This window comes from Stenella coeruleoalba (assembly GCF_951394435.1).
Source record: "Stenella coeruleoalba genome assembly, chromosome: 2".
Taxonomy (NCBI): Eukaryota; Metazoa; Chordata; class Mammalia; order Artiodactyla; family Delphinidae; genus Stenella; species Stenella coeruleoalba.
In genome coordinates, this window is record NC_137147.1 from 40,878,468 (window position 1) to 40,893,975 (window position 15,508).

The following is a 15,508-nucleotide window of genomic DNA, read 5'->3' on the forward strand; positions in this document are numbered from 1 at the left end:
GCAGTGGTTGAGAGTCTGCCTGCCAATGCAGGGGACATGGGTTCGTGCCCCGGTCCGGGAAGATCCCACATGCTGCAGAGCGGCTGGGCTCGTGAGCCATGGCCGCTGAGCCTGCGCGTCCAGAGCCTGTGCTCCGCTATGGGAGAGGCCACAACAGTGAGAGGCCCGCGTACCGCAAAAAAAAAAAAAGCTTTATTCAGGTATAATTGGCATACACTAAGTTGCACATATTTACAGTAAGTGATCTGATGAATTTTGACATATGTATACCCCTGTGAAGCTATCACCACAATCAAGCCAATGAAAATGTCCATCATAATTTTTGAAGATATCAATAATGTAAAATTTTGGTGATCATCATATCCCCAGGGGTATCTGGCCCTAGTAGGCCATATTTCTTGTCTATTGAGTGAACACATTTTCTCTAATTTATTGTCACTGAACAGAACAAAAAGTTGGGCAGAATTCAGGCTTTTAACTTTCAGCATTTTTGAGGAGCATCTGCATGGTACTGAAGTTGGCCTTTGAATATATAAATTGACAGGTATGAAATCCTCAGCATGTCTATGGTGGCTTAGCAATCCCACAAAGCCTCACAGTAGCTTGCCTGATGCCCCACCTTCTCTAGAGAAGGAGCAGTGGATGGGCTTATTCCTCCACCCTGTGTGTTATTTTTTTTCCAACCACATCATTTCATAGACAATTTAGGAACCAATAAAGCATAAGTCTTGTTTGAAAAGATGTATCTAAATATAGGAATAATACATTATAAGCCAAGTCATTTCCCTCCTCTGAGTTGCTGTTTATCTGTCAAATATCTTCCATTTTATCAGAGAGAGCTGTAAAGGAAAATGGGTGGGTGGGGAAGCAGCAGCAAGCTTTCTGGAATGTCCAGCTTCTCAAATAAAATAGACTGCACAGACAGCTTATAATTTGTATGGCTTTAGCTCAGGGTTTCTGAAAGGAAACATAAGTTGTTTTTGTCCTGCCTATTGCTGTCTTATTCACCCTCAGTGCTGGTAGGAATGAAGTCTGGTAAGCTTTATTCGGAGGATCTCCTGATAGCTCTTTCCTGTACTCCACTATTTTAGGTTCTGTTTTGGAAACAGTTTATGGATGCAGCATTTAACCTCGGGGGTTGCAGATTCCCTCGTCTCCATCTGTCAACAACCATCTTCACCCCTCCCCGCGAAGACAAGTCCCCTCCACAGATGATACTGGTCACCCTCAGAACTGTGGCCTTGAGGGCTCCAGCTTCCTTTCTTTGCCTCGGGTCCCAGGACACCAGTCCAGGTTTAACTTTATGAGTTGGGAGGGCAGCTTGCCTAATCAGTCACTCTTCAGCTGGGGGCTGTTTCTACCTGCTCATCCTCTCTGATTCTCCCCCAAATGAGAGGAAGATTCAAGTGGATGTGGCACATTCCCTAATCTAGGCCTGCAGACCGGTGGCTGACGTGTGCAAAGGAAGACTCGGACCAAACAGGCCTTTTTCACCTGCGTAACGACAGGCTTGGGAGTAGCAAGGCAGCAGCGGTGGCGGCGCCGGCAATAGGAGGAGGAGCGCAGGCAGCGGCCGGGGCGGGGCCGGGAGGAAGTGGAGGGGGAGGAGGAGGAGCTGAAACGCGGTAAGCGGCAGGCGGCAGCTCGGCCGGAGTTGCAGCAGCTGCGGCGGTGGCGGCGCTGACACCGCAACCTCCCCAAACCCTGAGTCCCGGCGGGGGCAGCAGCAGGGACCGCCTGCCCGCCCTCCCGCCCGCCCAGTCACTGCACCTCGGCCCCGCCAAGCAGCAGTCGCTGCGTCCGGGGAACTGCCAGCTATGGCCGCGCCGCCCGATCCCAAAGAAGAGCTGCTGCCGCTGGCCAGCCCCGGGTCCCAGTGGTTCGGGGACCGGAGCGAGGGGGAGGAAGAAGCGGTGACGCCGAAAGGGGCCAAGCCCGAGCCGCAGGTGGGGGAGCCCGGCCCTCGGCTGGGCTCCGAGGCCCGAGAAGCTGCGCCGCGGGAACTGGGCTCGGGCCCCGCCCGGCCGCCGCCCGTTGCCATGGAAACTGCATCCACAGGTAAGGCGGGCGGGTGCCGCTGTCCCGCAAATGGCGTCGGGGACTCGGGTCCCCCAGCCGGTCCCCTTCTCTGCAGCTCGCCTATGCACCTACCTCGCGCTCTCTATCTTGAGCACCAACCTTAACTCCCCTTCGCCACAGGCGACTGTAAATATTAGCGGACTGGTAGGGACAGAAAATTTATTTTTCCAAAGGCTCGGAAGAAAACAAAATACTATTGATCCTTTTATTTCATTATCATTTTTCCGGCTTTCAAAGTTGTTCTCAGAGGCAAACCGCAGCATCCTGGCTGCCGCCGCGCCTGTATACAAGTTTTTTCCTTCTTGGAAGGGGCTGGGGGCCGTAGGGCCCGTTTGGCCACTTGGGATGATATTCTGAGGCGTGTTTGTGCGCCCGGCGCGCGCGCCAGCGACAGGGGACGCTGACAACAAAGCGACGGGAGGGCCTGCTGCCCCTAGACTCTGCTCGATCCAGGGCAGAGATGTGACTTTAACTCTCCCTTCCCTCCAAGAATTTCCACACCCTACTCCTAGCCCCTTTCCCTTCACCTCCTCTATCTCCCCCTCCCCCCGCACACTAAACCAAAACGCCACGGTGTGTCTAATTCCAGAGGGACAGCGTTGCCAGAAGGTTGGGAGTTGTGGCGGCTCCCGCCCAGAACCCTTCTTTCCCAGCTGCCCGGATGCTCCCATCTCGAAGGGAGCAGTGAAACTTGCAACCCTTTAGAGCGGCCGCTGGCTGAGGTGTTAGAGGGCTTGAGTGGCGGTGAGTGTTCAGGCACAGTTTACCATCAGTCTGAACCTGCCTGGTCCTTTGGAAATTGTCCTGGATTCGCCCTCCTTTCGCCTGACTTCCCCTTCCGAACTGGAGCACGTTGGTGCTCAGCGGGGACCAGGGATCCTGAAGCATTCTGTCCGAAGGATGCCTGAGGCGAGCTTTGGGGAGGGGCTGCCGGCTTGGGTAGGTCTGTGTTTCCAGGGAGTGGGGTAGAGGGTGCTGTGTGTGTTGTTCCCGGAGAAAGCTTTGCTGTGGTGGAATGAGAGTTGTGTAGTTTTGGAAATGCAGCTCTTGAAGGCCGGGTGCCGGGTGATTCTGCAGGAGGGGAAGGGGGGTGGGACTGGCATGCTTGTTCATGGCAGCTGATTTAGGGGAACCCCTTTCTTAAACCATTGCCTCTCTTAAGGGTCGTGTGGAGTGTCTTAGGTAGTCTTAATTCTTCTCTAGTACAAACGATTTGAGCTGAGGAAAGGAGGTTTAGGGAACGTGTCAAATAAAACATTATGAAGGGAAGAAAAAAAGTAAAGAAAGAAAAAAGAGAGAAAGGAAAAGGAAAGAAAGACTCAAAAGCAGAAAACCCCATTTGTCATATATTAGTTATTATATGGAGGAGGGGAGGATTTAAGACTAAGAGAGATCTCAACTTCTTCATCTAAATGGAGAGAAAACAAAACTTTTTATAATTGCAAAAGAAGATGGCAGAAGCTAATAGACAAAGGAAGGTACACATTTCATTGGTTTACCATTACCATTCTTCGTTGAGAGTAGCTCATAGTACAGAACCTTTATCCACTGTCATCAAAGTAAATCATTTATAAACATTGCCCACCTCCCATTGGTGTCCCCAAGGTTAGGTGAACTAGGGAGAGGAAGCTAAGCGCCCCCTGTTCAGTAACATACTATCCACTAAAATGGTTGCTATGCACAAAATGCCTAGAACAACTGTGACAAAGTAGGCATTTGCAATTTTTAATATTATTATAGAAATATTTTACTTTGTTGAATATATTAGGGGTTTCCTATCCTAGGCAACAAATACACTAATAAAATCGAACATGATGCTAACTTTGGATGGGAGGAGAATGAAGGGAGGCAGAAGGAGCACATAGTTTGCATATTTATATAGAAATTTTTAAGTTTATTATTGCTGCTTGAAGGAATTTCTCATATAGTTGTTGGTTATTTAATGTTTTAAGTTTGTATATTTCTTTTTTAGTAGACTGTATGGGCTGTTATAAGAGTCCCAGATGCCAGAAATGATATCTAAATAAATAACTAGATCTTGAAAAATTCAAATAAAATCTGGGCCAGCTTCCTTATCTGTTGTTTTGGCAGTTCTGTTGCAATAAGCAGAGTCAGCAGGTGCATCCTCAACTTAATCAGGGACAAAATCCAGAGGAAGCCTATTAAGCACATGGCTTTTCTTTTTTTTAAAAGAATGGTACTCTTTGGGACTCAAATCAAACTAAGAAGTAACTTAGACTTTGAGTGTGATGCACTGTAAATAGCTTTTGTTTCTTTCTCAAATGGAATTCTAAAATTTAAGACAGATATTGATGTTTTAAAAACTTTTTTTCTGAAAAACACCACTAATCATGCTATCTGGACAGAAATTCTGTTATTTATTTTTATACATTGATGGTAATTAAAGTTCCTAAAGAAATATTTCCAAAAATATTTCTCAGTGATGTCCTGGAATGAATATATGTTTAAACATCATTAAAGTTGCACTATAAAGCTCTGTCAGTACTGTATTCTTTACCAGTACTCCATCAGTACAGATATTCTCATTGCTTCTGTCCCTTTTGTGGGATGGAAATGTCCTTAACAAAAAGTAACACTTTTTTCTAAAGCTACAATTTTTCATGTCTAAAATTGATAATGGGCACGTGATATGATGTCTGTTGCCAAGGGAACATTTAATGCACTGTATGTAGGCTACAACATGTTAGATTGTTAATCATGAAACAGTGCCATCATCGAATAACTTTATACAAAGAACGTGAAGAGCAACATTTTTGTTTTTTCACGATCAGTTATTTTATTCCTGGAAACTATTCAAAAGGAGCATACAAAAACACAAGAATAGAAGAATCATCCTTTGTTTAAAGGAAGAATTTAAAATAGAATATTTGAACAAAATGCAATGGTAAGAATTAACTCATTGGCCACTTTGGAAATTAACTCATTGACTGATTCATGCATAGAAGGCAAAATGAATAAGAGAATGGAGAATGGTCTGGAGAAAGCAGCCCAGTGTGATGATTTGCTTTAGTGATATTGACTTATAGATAATTTGACTTAAATTTCTAGATGATTGCCAAGGGGGAGGGAAGTGAGAGAGGGAGAGAGAGGTATTTTTCCAATTTACTTGGACTACAGTGCTCATAAATTTATATTTTTCAAATGCTGAATGTGATACTCTATTGGAAAAAACTATTCTTAATCTATCATTATTTAAATACCTTTCAGAAATGTTTATATGTCCTGCATTTATTCTGTATAATATAATAAATTGTACCATACACATTACCAATCATCTTTTAAAATCCATGTAGAGACTGGATTAGCTGTCTTTTCTTGTGGTTGTGCTCGATAGATGTGTACATTTTTTAAAATTTTTGAGTCATTCCCAGCAATCCTCTTCAGAAGGTGTAAATTTCGGTCTTCTGTTTTCTTTCATCTTTTAAGAAAGCTACAGTTCTATTGAAATGGGAAGGAACACTACACTAGCTTTTACAATATTTTACAGAACCTATAAGAAAAATAAGAGTTTCTAATGCAATTTATTTCTCTGGACATAGGCTCTGAATATAATCAATGACACTTCTGGCAGTAACTACAGTACTTATCCTTTCATATTGGGAATTCAAATTAGGTTAAATTAAAATTCAGAAACACATACCCTAAAAATACATTGATAAATGAGTTTTATCAGAGCTTTCAGCATAACTTCCTTTTCATGAACTCACTGTTCCAGGAAACCCATCCTACTCATTGTCCCTCAGATACACCATAGACCTACCTGCTTCCATCTCTTCTCTAGGCTGTTCATCTGCTGACTCTGAGGGTTTGGAGAAGAGTTGTGGATTATTTTGTTCATTGTACTGTCTATCTTGCATAGCCTGGAAGATAGACAAAACTTCCAAAAAGTTTATGGAAAGTTTTTATTATCTGTAAAGTGAGAGACCATTGAGATTCAATTCAATTTAGTAAACATTTATTGAATGCCCCCTTTGTGTAAGGATCTGTGCTAAACACAGGTTTTGGTTTCCTAGAACATGTGCACCTTTCTGTTTCACATTAGTATTTAGTTAAACAGTTCTTTTATGTCATTTTTTATTTTCCTCATTCCCAAGTCATTGCTGGAAGATTGTTTAGAAGGGTATTATAATAATCTAACCACATGGGCACACAGGCATGAATTAGTTTTCTGAGGTCGACATAGGATAAATAAATACTAGCATAGCTTGCTCAAAGGGCATAGCTGGGGGAAAACAAAATCTATCTATCTACCTAACTAGCTAATTCTATCTTCCTCATAGAAGTAACTGTGGCTGAATAGTACTCAGAGACCCTTGTATTAGTTAGTAGTGCTTTTATTTTAAAGTTAAAGGAAGTGATCTCAGTGGTGACTAAGGGAGATTTGAAAAAAGGCACTGTAAAATATAGACGGCAGTGAAAATAAAAGACATATTTCAAGAGACTAGTACATCCACACAGGAATGCTTTCCATGAAAGAATATGGTCAAAAGATGAAAGACAGCCAGTTTTATTTGTTTAAATAATATTTGAGGGCAAAAAGAACAATGAGAAGAACATGAGCTAGAGAGGCTCACTGCTTGTGGAAGGTGCTCTAGTGAGAGTAATGAAAAAAAGGAGAGGGAAGAGTTTCTCAGTTCACATTTAACCCGTATTATTTAAAAGGGACAGCGATCATTTTGAAATGTATAGGGATATTGAACCACTATGTTGTGTAACAGGAACTAACACAGTATTGTAGGTCAGTTATACTTCCAAAACAAACAAACTCATAGAAAAAGAGATCAGATTTGTGGTTATCAGAGGTGGGGGAGTGGGTGGAGGGGGAATTGGATGAAGGCAGTCAAAAGGTACAAACTTCCAGATAAGATAAATAAGTACTCAGGATGTAATGTACAACATAATTAATATAATTAACAGTGCTGTATGTTATATATGGAAGTTGTTAAGAGAGTTTGAGTTCTCATCACAAGGAAAACATTTTTTTCTATTTTTTTAGTCTTACATCTATATGAGATAATGGAACTTCACGAAAGTTGATCATTTAAAAATAAATAATTAAAATGGACAGTGATTCTTAAGCTGGGCAATCTAAAACATACGGAAAGAAAGACTGGAAGCCCAGGATAAGTGAACAGCAAGTAGAATACTGTATCACTGCTCTGATAAGATTGGCTCTTCGGAGCCAACTACTTTATATCTCATGGTATAGAATTAGTGTGGTGAGCAGTTTTGATGTCATTCCTAGTATCTCCTGAGAATAAGACTAATGTTAGAAAAGTTGAAATGGGGAATGATTTTCAGAAAAGAGAAAACAATGGATATTTAAAACTTACAAGCCAATATATTTGTTGCTGAGTGCTGGTAGAATCTAAGAATGCATTATTATGCTGAATATTTATAAACCCTTAGAAAATAATAAACATGTTGATCACCGGCAATTCCCATTGGTTCACTAAAAAAATAATGTCCATAAAACATAATTTTCTCTTTTTCATATTCTGAATCACCAACATATGCACAGCACTTACTATGCACAGGAACTCTAGAAAGTACTCAACTTACATTAGAAAGCACGCTCTTTAATTTTGCAAATGGCACAAAGTTTCAAAAGATGATTGATATGGTAGAGGGTAGCACTCCTATTTAAAATTTTTGATTTTAATGTTAACTCAAAAGCAAATTCTTTTTATTAAAATAATTTTTTACTCTAGTTTAAAAAATTCCTTGTTGGGGTAAGAAGCACATGCACGTGACATTAAAATTTAAAAGCTACAAAAGGGTATACAGAGAAAAGGAAGTATTCACACTCAGTCTTTCAACCAGCCAGCTGTTATCCCTCTTCAGCAGCAACCATTGTTATCAAATTCAGCAATAGAGCATTATTTAATTAATTCATGATTATACTATTATTTATTGAACCCCTGCTCTATGCCAGGCATTGTTCTAAGCACTAAGGGTACGGTACAGGAAAGGACAGATAAAAGTTTATCTCCTATAAATTATATATCCTACTGTGTGTGTGTGTGTGTGTGTGTGTGTGTGTGTAGGCAGGGAAGGAGAGAAGACAGAGAGGAGACAAAGAATAAAAAATATATGTCAAGGTATGATAAGTCCTAAGGAGAAAGTTAAAATAGAGCAGTAGAGTGAGAGAGATAGTCAAAAATGTCCTCTTTGATAAGGTGGCATTAAAGGAAAGACTTGAAGAAAGTGACAGAATAAGTCATGCAGATGCAGAAGATCATTTTAGGCAGAAGGAATAGTCTGTGCAAAGGCCCTGGGTGAAAGTACTCCCTGGAATGGCAGGGAGGTCACTGAAGTGGGGTGAACAAGGTGAAAATGGTAGGAGATGGGCTCAGAGTGTAGGGTGAGGGGTGATGGGCAGATTAGGTCCTATAGGCCATTTTAAGAGTTTTGGATATTACTCTGAGTTTGATGGGAGCCACTGGAGGGTTTACAGTAGGGGAGGAACATGTTTAGAGTTAAGTTTTAAATTAAGTTTAATGGATCACTCTGTACTGTATTGAGAATCTAAAATAGGGGAGGAGGGGAGGAATATGGAGCAAGAATGACCAACTAGGAAGCTATTGTAATAATGCAAGTAAGAGATGCTAGTGGCTTGCACTGGGGTGATACATTGGAGGAGGTGAAAAGTGCTTGGATTCTAGATATATTCTAAGTGTAAAGCTAACAGTGTATCCCTAATGGGTTTTGTACGGGTGTGAGAGAAAAGAGTTAAGGATGACACCATTTTATGGCCTGAGCAAATGCAAGAATGGAGTTGCTATTAGCTGGGATTGGGAAGACTTTGGGAGGGGCAGGTTTTGGGGAAAAGCCAGGAGTTTGGTTTTGCAAATGCTAACTCTGAAATGCTCATTAGATAGCCAAGCAGTGATGTCAAGCGGGTAGTGTAGAGGTCAGGGGTGGGGAATAGTCTGGTCTGGGTATGTAAATTTTGGAGTTGTTGGCATAGAGTTGAGATCACCAAGAGGGAGTGAGTTTTGGCAGTGAAGAGGTCAAGGAGTCCTGGGATGCCCAAATACTCAGAGTTTCAAGCAAAGGAAACTGAGTAAAAATGGCTTAATGGTGTAGAGGGAGAACTGAAAAAGTGGGATTCCAGAAGGCAGGGAAATGTATTTAAGAGGGATGGAATGAGTGACTCTGTCAGATGCTGCTTGTAGGTTGGGTAAGATGAGGACTGAGAATCAGCCATTGGATTTGACAATGAGGAAGCCATGAATTTGATGAAGCTGTTTTATTGTGAAGTGTTGGGGGAAAACTTTGGTTGGAATGAGTTTTAGGGAAAATGAGAAAGGAGAAAATGAGAGACAATATTATAGACATAACTCTTTTGAAGGAGGAAACTAGAAAAACAGGAACATAACTACCTGGAGGGTTGGGATCAAGAGAAGGGAAAGTTTTATTTAATTATTTTTTTACTATGGGGGATATTAAAGCATATTTGTAAGACGATACAAATGATTTAATAGGGGTGGAAAGATGGATGGTACAGGAGAGGGAGGGGGCATTTCCTGTACTATGTCCCTGAGCAGGTGAGGGGAAATGGATCAGGACACAGTGGAGGGATGATGTTAGATAGACGTAAGGACAGTTCACAGATGTAACTGGAGGATGGGGGCACAGGTGCAGGGGTGGGGCTGAGGATAGGTAGAAGGTCAATGAAATAGGAAGAAAGGTCAACAGCAGAGTGAAGGCAAGAGTGGAGTTGGAAGTTTGAGAGGAGGGGAGAAGGTATACAAGTTTTGTGTAGGAGATTGGGAGAGTGAAACGTCTAGGGGAAATGGTAGGAATTCTAAGCATCCCCAGTGCCCACCTGGAGTTGAAGGTCATGAGCTTAAAGCGAGACCAGTTACCATACATGTTGTCTTTTTTTCCCATCAGTGTTGATTTCAAGTAGGTGGACAGTTGGATTGGTTTTTGTTTTTTTCTGGTAAGTATGACAAGATGAGATGGGCGGTGGAGTTAAGGATGTGTGCAAGGCAGTGAGAGTACTGGAGGGTTGTGGAATCTGGGGAGGAGGAAGGAGGACAGAGGGGGATGAAGCACAGTGAAAAGATGATGTGAACAGTGGGTTGTGCGTACCGGCAGGGTTGAAGAAGAGCAGGAGCCGGGGTGCTAGAGTAAGGGGGCTGAAAGGATAAGATTCAAGGTGGAGTGTTTGATATGGAGATTATGGAGGGCGTACAGTTATTGAGGGGATTGGGAGACAGATGTAGTGGAGGACGACAAGGTCATCAGAGGAGTGGCGTCCAGAAGAATGGTAAGGCTGGGAGTGAGATTATTACCTACATGATTTCTGAAATTGCCAAGATTGTAGCACTTGGAGAATACAGTGAACTGTATTTCCTAAAGATAAAGGACACAGTGGCCTGGGCTTCAAAGCTGGGGGATTTTAGAGGGGAGGGAAGAATAGTAGCCTGTAAAATTATGAATTTCTGACTGTAGGTTCTGTAAATTCTATTTAATATGTTCAGAATGTAGGAGACACAACTTAAAATAGTTCATTGTGGGGGATGGGAGCTTTGAGGGTTGTAATTAACTAAATATGAGCTAGTGGTATGGTGAAATTACTAAAATATCTTATGTAATTTTAGGTAGTATTAATAGAAAGTCTTGGGTACACATTATATGAGGTAATAGTTCCCCTAGATTCTGTTCTAGGCAGACAAAATTTGGAATCTTATACTAAATGATGGGTGTCATGGTTTAGAGACACTGTAGTACAGTGAAAGGTGACTAGATTGGTGTGGCTTCTAGAAAAACAAAATGCTGTTTGAGAAATGGTTGAAAAAATTCAGACTTTTTAGCCAGAATAAGAGAATGAAAGGAGATCTGAAAGTAAAATTCAAATACTAGAAGAAATCTTACTAACCAAATGAAGACTTGACTGAGGTGATTTCACAAGGCAAAATTGGGACTGGTGGGTAAATCAGAGAAACACATTTCAACTTAATGAAGGAGAATGTTCTAATAATTAGAATTGCCCAGAAAAGAGATAGATTGCCTCTCAGTTACTGATACTTAAGCACAAGTGAGGTTGCTGTTTACTGGGGGAAACAGAAAGGAAAGTGTTAAGTTATACCAAGATCTTTATTCCTTCATAAGAGAAAACAATACACCTAACCTTACCTGTGGTTGTTAGAGAAGGCATATTTCTCAAGAGTGAACAGCTCACAAATGAAACCAGAAACAGTACTCATCACAAAAACCACAGTTAACTTCAATTTGGCTCTCTAAAAAATGCACTCTCCACAGAATTGTGGCCATCTTTAAATTCTTCTCTAGTTCTCCATTGTTGAGAAAAACTCTATAATGTAACATACTTGCCTCTTGAGAACTATACAGTTTTATACAATTTGGGGTTATTAACCTAAATGTGAAACATGCTATCTGCAAGCACCTCTTTTATTTATTCTTTTTTCCTGAACTATCTTCTTCATTTTTTTTACTACAGACGCTAATTCCATAAATATTTGATATATTCTAAAATGTTTGGGGAATTCATTAACTAATTCCGTATTGCTAAAAGCATCGTATGATACTGTCCTTAGTCCTCTGCCTCACTATCTGCATGTTTATGCCAGATCATTTATTGTAAAATCATGTTTGCTGAGTTGCCTAATGATTTACATTCTTAGCTGGAACTGTTCTGCCTTCTGACTTCCATGTCCAATCCCCAAATGGATTTTTCAATTCATCTACTGCATGAGATTGTTATAAAACCAGTTATAGACCAAATTCTTGCTTCCTGAATGTGGGGAATTTGTTAACTATCTCTCATCCTTAAAAGTACCTAGAATTTTGTTTTATGCATAGCAAGTCTTCATTTTTTAAAAACAAGTCTTGGACAACAGAAAATTGTGTGTATTCAAGTTACTGCTGATCCAGTTGGTGAGCATAAGAATAAAAACCAGTGTCACATCTCCCTTTGGCATGAATTTTTCAACGGGTCCTGAAATATCAGGCCTTTCAAAATGTGGTCTGTAGATGACCTGCTTCAAGATACCGTGAAGCGATTCACGGACCTCAGCTCAGGGAAACAAGCCTGCCAAATGCATGTTAAGACTTTAAGAAGCACTGATTTATTGACTCTCGTCCTTATGCTCAGCTAGGAGCTGTGGGGGATGATGGAACATGAGCCAGGTCCTCTTTCTCCGTTCTTCCAAGCTTACTGTCTAGATGGGAGATGTGACTAACCCACACAAAACAAAGGTAGTTTGTCCAGCCTGGTGCTTGGATGGATGCTACAAGCTATAAGCACTGTACAAATTTCATAATTTTATGGGTTCCAGGGTACCTGGTGTCTTGAAAGAGGTGGAGTGTGACTTATACCTAAAGGATAGGTAGATTAGAAATAAGCAGAAGTGGCAGAAAGGCAGTTTTAGGTGAGGGGAGAGACATGGGTGATGACATAGAGATGAGCAATGACCAGCGCGTTTTAACCTGCCCATTCGGGTTCAGGGAGACAGATTCTGGGGGGTTTGAAAGCTATTCATGGGACTGTAGACTCCTTTTATATGGATTCTGGGACCTTTGAAGGTTTGTACGTGATGGAAGTAATACAGTCAGCCCTCTGTATCCTTGGGTTCCACATCCACCTTCACTGATATGAAGGGCCCACTGTACTATACCATTTTATATCAGGGAATTGAGCATCCATGGGTATTGGTATTTACATGGGGTCCTGGAACCAATTCCCAGTGAATACTGAGGAATGACTGTATACAGCTGTGTTAAGGAAGATTAGTCCAACAGTGGCATAGATGATGAACTCAACGGGGATGATCCTGAAACCTGCACTTTTGCTGACAGAAGGCTGACTCAATAACATCAGTTTCAGAGGCTTGATTAAATAAACATGGGAATGAAGAGGAAGGTATCTGGGAAGAAAGAGGAGGAAAGATGAGCACTTCATGGGAACATTCAACAGGACTTTGTGACTGACAGGACACGGATGAGGGGAAGAAGGAATCAACTCTAAGGTTCTGTTCCTATGTCTGGGAGAATGATGGTGCTATAGAGAGATGGGGGGGGCACTGGTCAGACAGATGAGGATAATGCATTCATTTTTGTCATATGGGGCTCAAAATGAAGAAAAGCATTTGAGTGGAAATCTCCACTTGGCTCTGTATATTAAGGAACGGATTTTGGAGATGAAAACAGGATTGTAGATAAAGGTTTAGAAAATTAGAAAAGGGGACTTCCCTGGTGGTGCAGTGGTTAAGAATCCACCTGTCAATGTAGGGGACATAGGTTCGAGCCCTGGTCTGGGAAGATCACGCATGCCACGTGATTAGGTGCCACAGCTAATCCTGTGCACCACAACTACTGAGCCTGTGCTCTAGAGCCCGCAAACCACAACTACTGAGCCTGCGTGCCACAACTACTGAAGCCCGCGTGCCTAGAGCCTGTGCTCCGCAACAAGAGAAGCCACTGCAGTGAGAAGCCCACGCACTGCAACGAAGAGTAGCCCCTGCTTGCTGCAACTAGAGAAAGCCCGTGTGCAGCAATGAAGACCCAATGCAGCCAAAAATAAATAAAAATTTTCTTAAAAATTAAAAGAAAATTAGAAGAAAAGCCATAGAATAAATTAGTTTTTTGGAAGAGATTATGTAGTATGGGAGGAACAAAGGGCCAAGAACAGAGCAAGTGCTCCTTGTGTCTTACTAGCTGAGTGGCATTAGGCCAGTTATTGAACCTCCCTCAGCCTTAGATTCTGTGTATGTGGCACTAGGTCTTGTAGAGTGCCTGGCAATTAGGTGGTAACTTCCCTCATTATTATAGTATCATGGAAATCAAGATGGCATGGTATAGAATTAGTCTTGACCGAGAAGACAGATTTGTCTAGTCTTGGCTTTGGCACCTAATATCATGTCAATGTGGGCAAATTTGCTTTATGTCTCAGTTTCTTCATATGTAAAATGGGCATGATACCATTGTCCTGGCTACCTTACAGGGCTGTTCTGAGGATAAAATGAGATAACAAGAGGAGGTACATGCAAATTGCAAATTACTCGACATCTGTAAGGAACTACTGATAGGAAGCCTGGTAGCACTGTCAGATGCAGAAGAGAGGTCTAAGAGAATAAAGACTGAGAAAAAACCATGTCTCCTCGGCCCTAGGTGTTTTAATAGAAAATGCTTGCTGTGCTTAGCTGAACCTCAGCCAAATGTTAGTGGAGAGAGCAGGAGAGTGAGGAAGAGTGGGGCTGGGGAGGAGTTGGTTCTGGCAATCCACATTGGGAGACATTTTGGCTATGAAGAGTGCATTTGGAGTGGCGCCCCACCCCATTCTTCATGTCCTAAAGAGTGAACTGTGGCTGGAGCAGGGCTGAGGTGTGCCCATAGGGGCCAGGTGAGGTCTATTCTTAATCTCTTGCTCAGTGGAAGGGCAGTAAATGTAGAAAGCTGCCCCATGTGTGCATGGTAGTCTGGAAGAGGCTGTCTCCCAGAGAGGCTATCACAGTGAAAGCCAGCCCCTGCACCTTACCCCCACCTCTCCCCCAAAGCTTAAATTAATTGGCCCTGTGGGCTTATAGGTACTTACATGCTACTCTTACAGCTCTATAGATTTAAAAGTCTTCCATAAATAGATTAATACTTCTGGAAAGATGGAGTAGACAGCTTTTCCTTATCCCTCTTGCTAAGTACAGCTAAAAATTCTGGACATTATATACAAGATAAGCATAAAAGACTGTGCAGTGAAAGTAGCATACCTGTAAGGCATTAACGTAGATGTAAACCTATCCGAACTAGAGTGAGAGAGAAAAGCTGGGTGAGGGAGACAGTAGCTAAAACTTGGAATGACAGAACTTGAGAATCCAGAGATTTTTCTTGCAGTAGGATTCTCAGACTAACTCTATGAACAGAATAGGAGGGTCACAGTAAAACTGCAACACGTATAAAGAAAAAAATAGAGGCACTTTATTTAACCATAGTTAACTCTCAGTCAATGGGGCAAGCCAGCTTCCCTCCAGGTGAGGAACTCTTAGTCCTATTAACTCAGGTTGCCCAGAACCAGGAGCTGAGAGTTGTACTTGGCTCCGGGAGGGTTGACCACATGCAGGGCTGGGCCAAGTCCTGAGGGTACTGAGAGCACCGGAGCAGAGATGGTAGCAGAAACCTGGACTCTGGTTGAAAGAACTGAAGATTTACAGCCTGCACAAGAGAAGATAGGATGGGTTATGACAGCCACCTAAAAATACATAAAGAGCTGCCACGTGGCATAGGGACTGGGTATGTTCTACGTGACTCTGGAGGACGGAACTGTAGTCGATCATGAGTTAAGCCGTGAAATATGAAAATAGCTTGGACTACCTCATATGGTGGTGAGTTTCTTGTTACTGCAGGTATGTAAGCACAGCTGGGTTGGTCGCTTATATGACAGAGG

The 15,508-nt window shown here is 42.2% G+C and overlaps 1 protein-coding gene across 1 annotated transcript in view; it reads left to right on the plus strand.

The window, feature by feature from the left end:
* The first annotated feature begins 1,552 nt into the window (after positions 1-1,552).
* Positions 1,553-15,508, plus strand: part of RTN1 (reticulon 1) — a 239,981-nt gene continuing 226,025 nt past the window's right edge. The window contains exon 1 of the mRNA XM_079914444.1: positions 1,553-2,058. Within this exon, the coding sequence (XP_079770570.1) occupies positions 1,818-2,058 (241 nt within the window). The 5' untranslated portion in view covers positions 1,553-1,817. The remainder of the gene's footprint in view (positions 2,059-15,508) is intronic.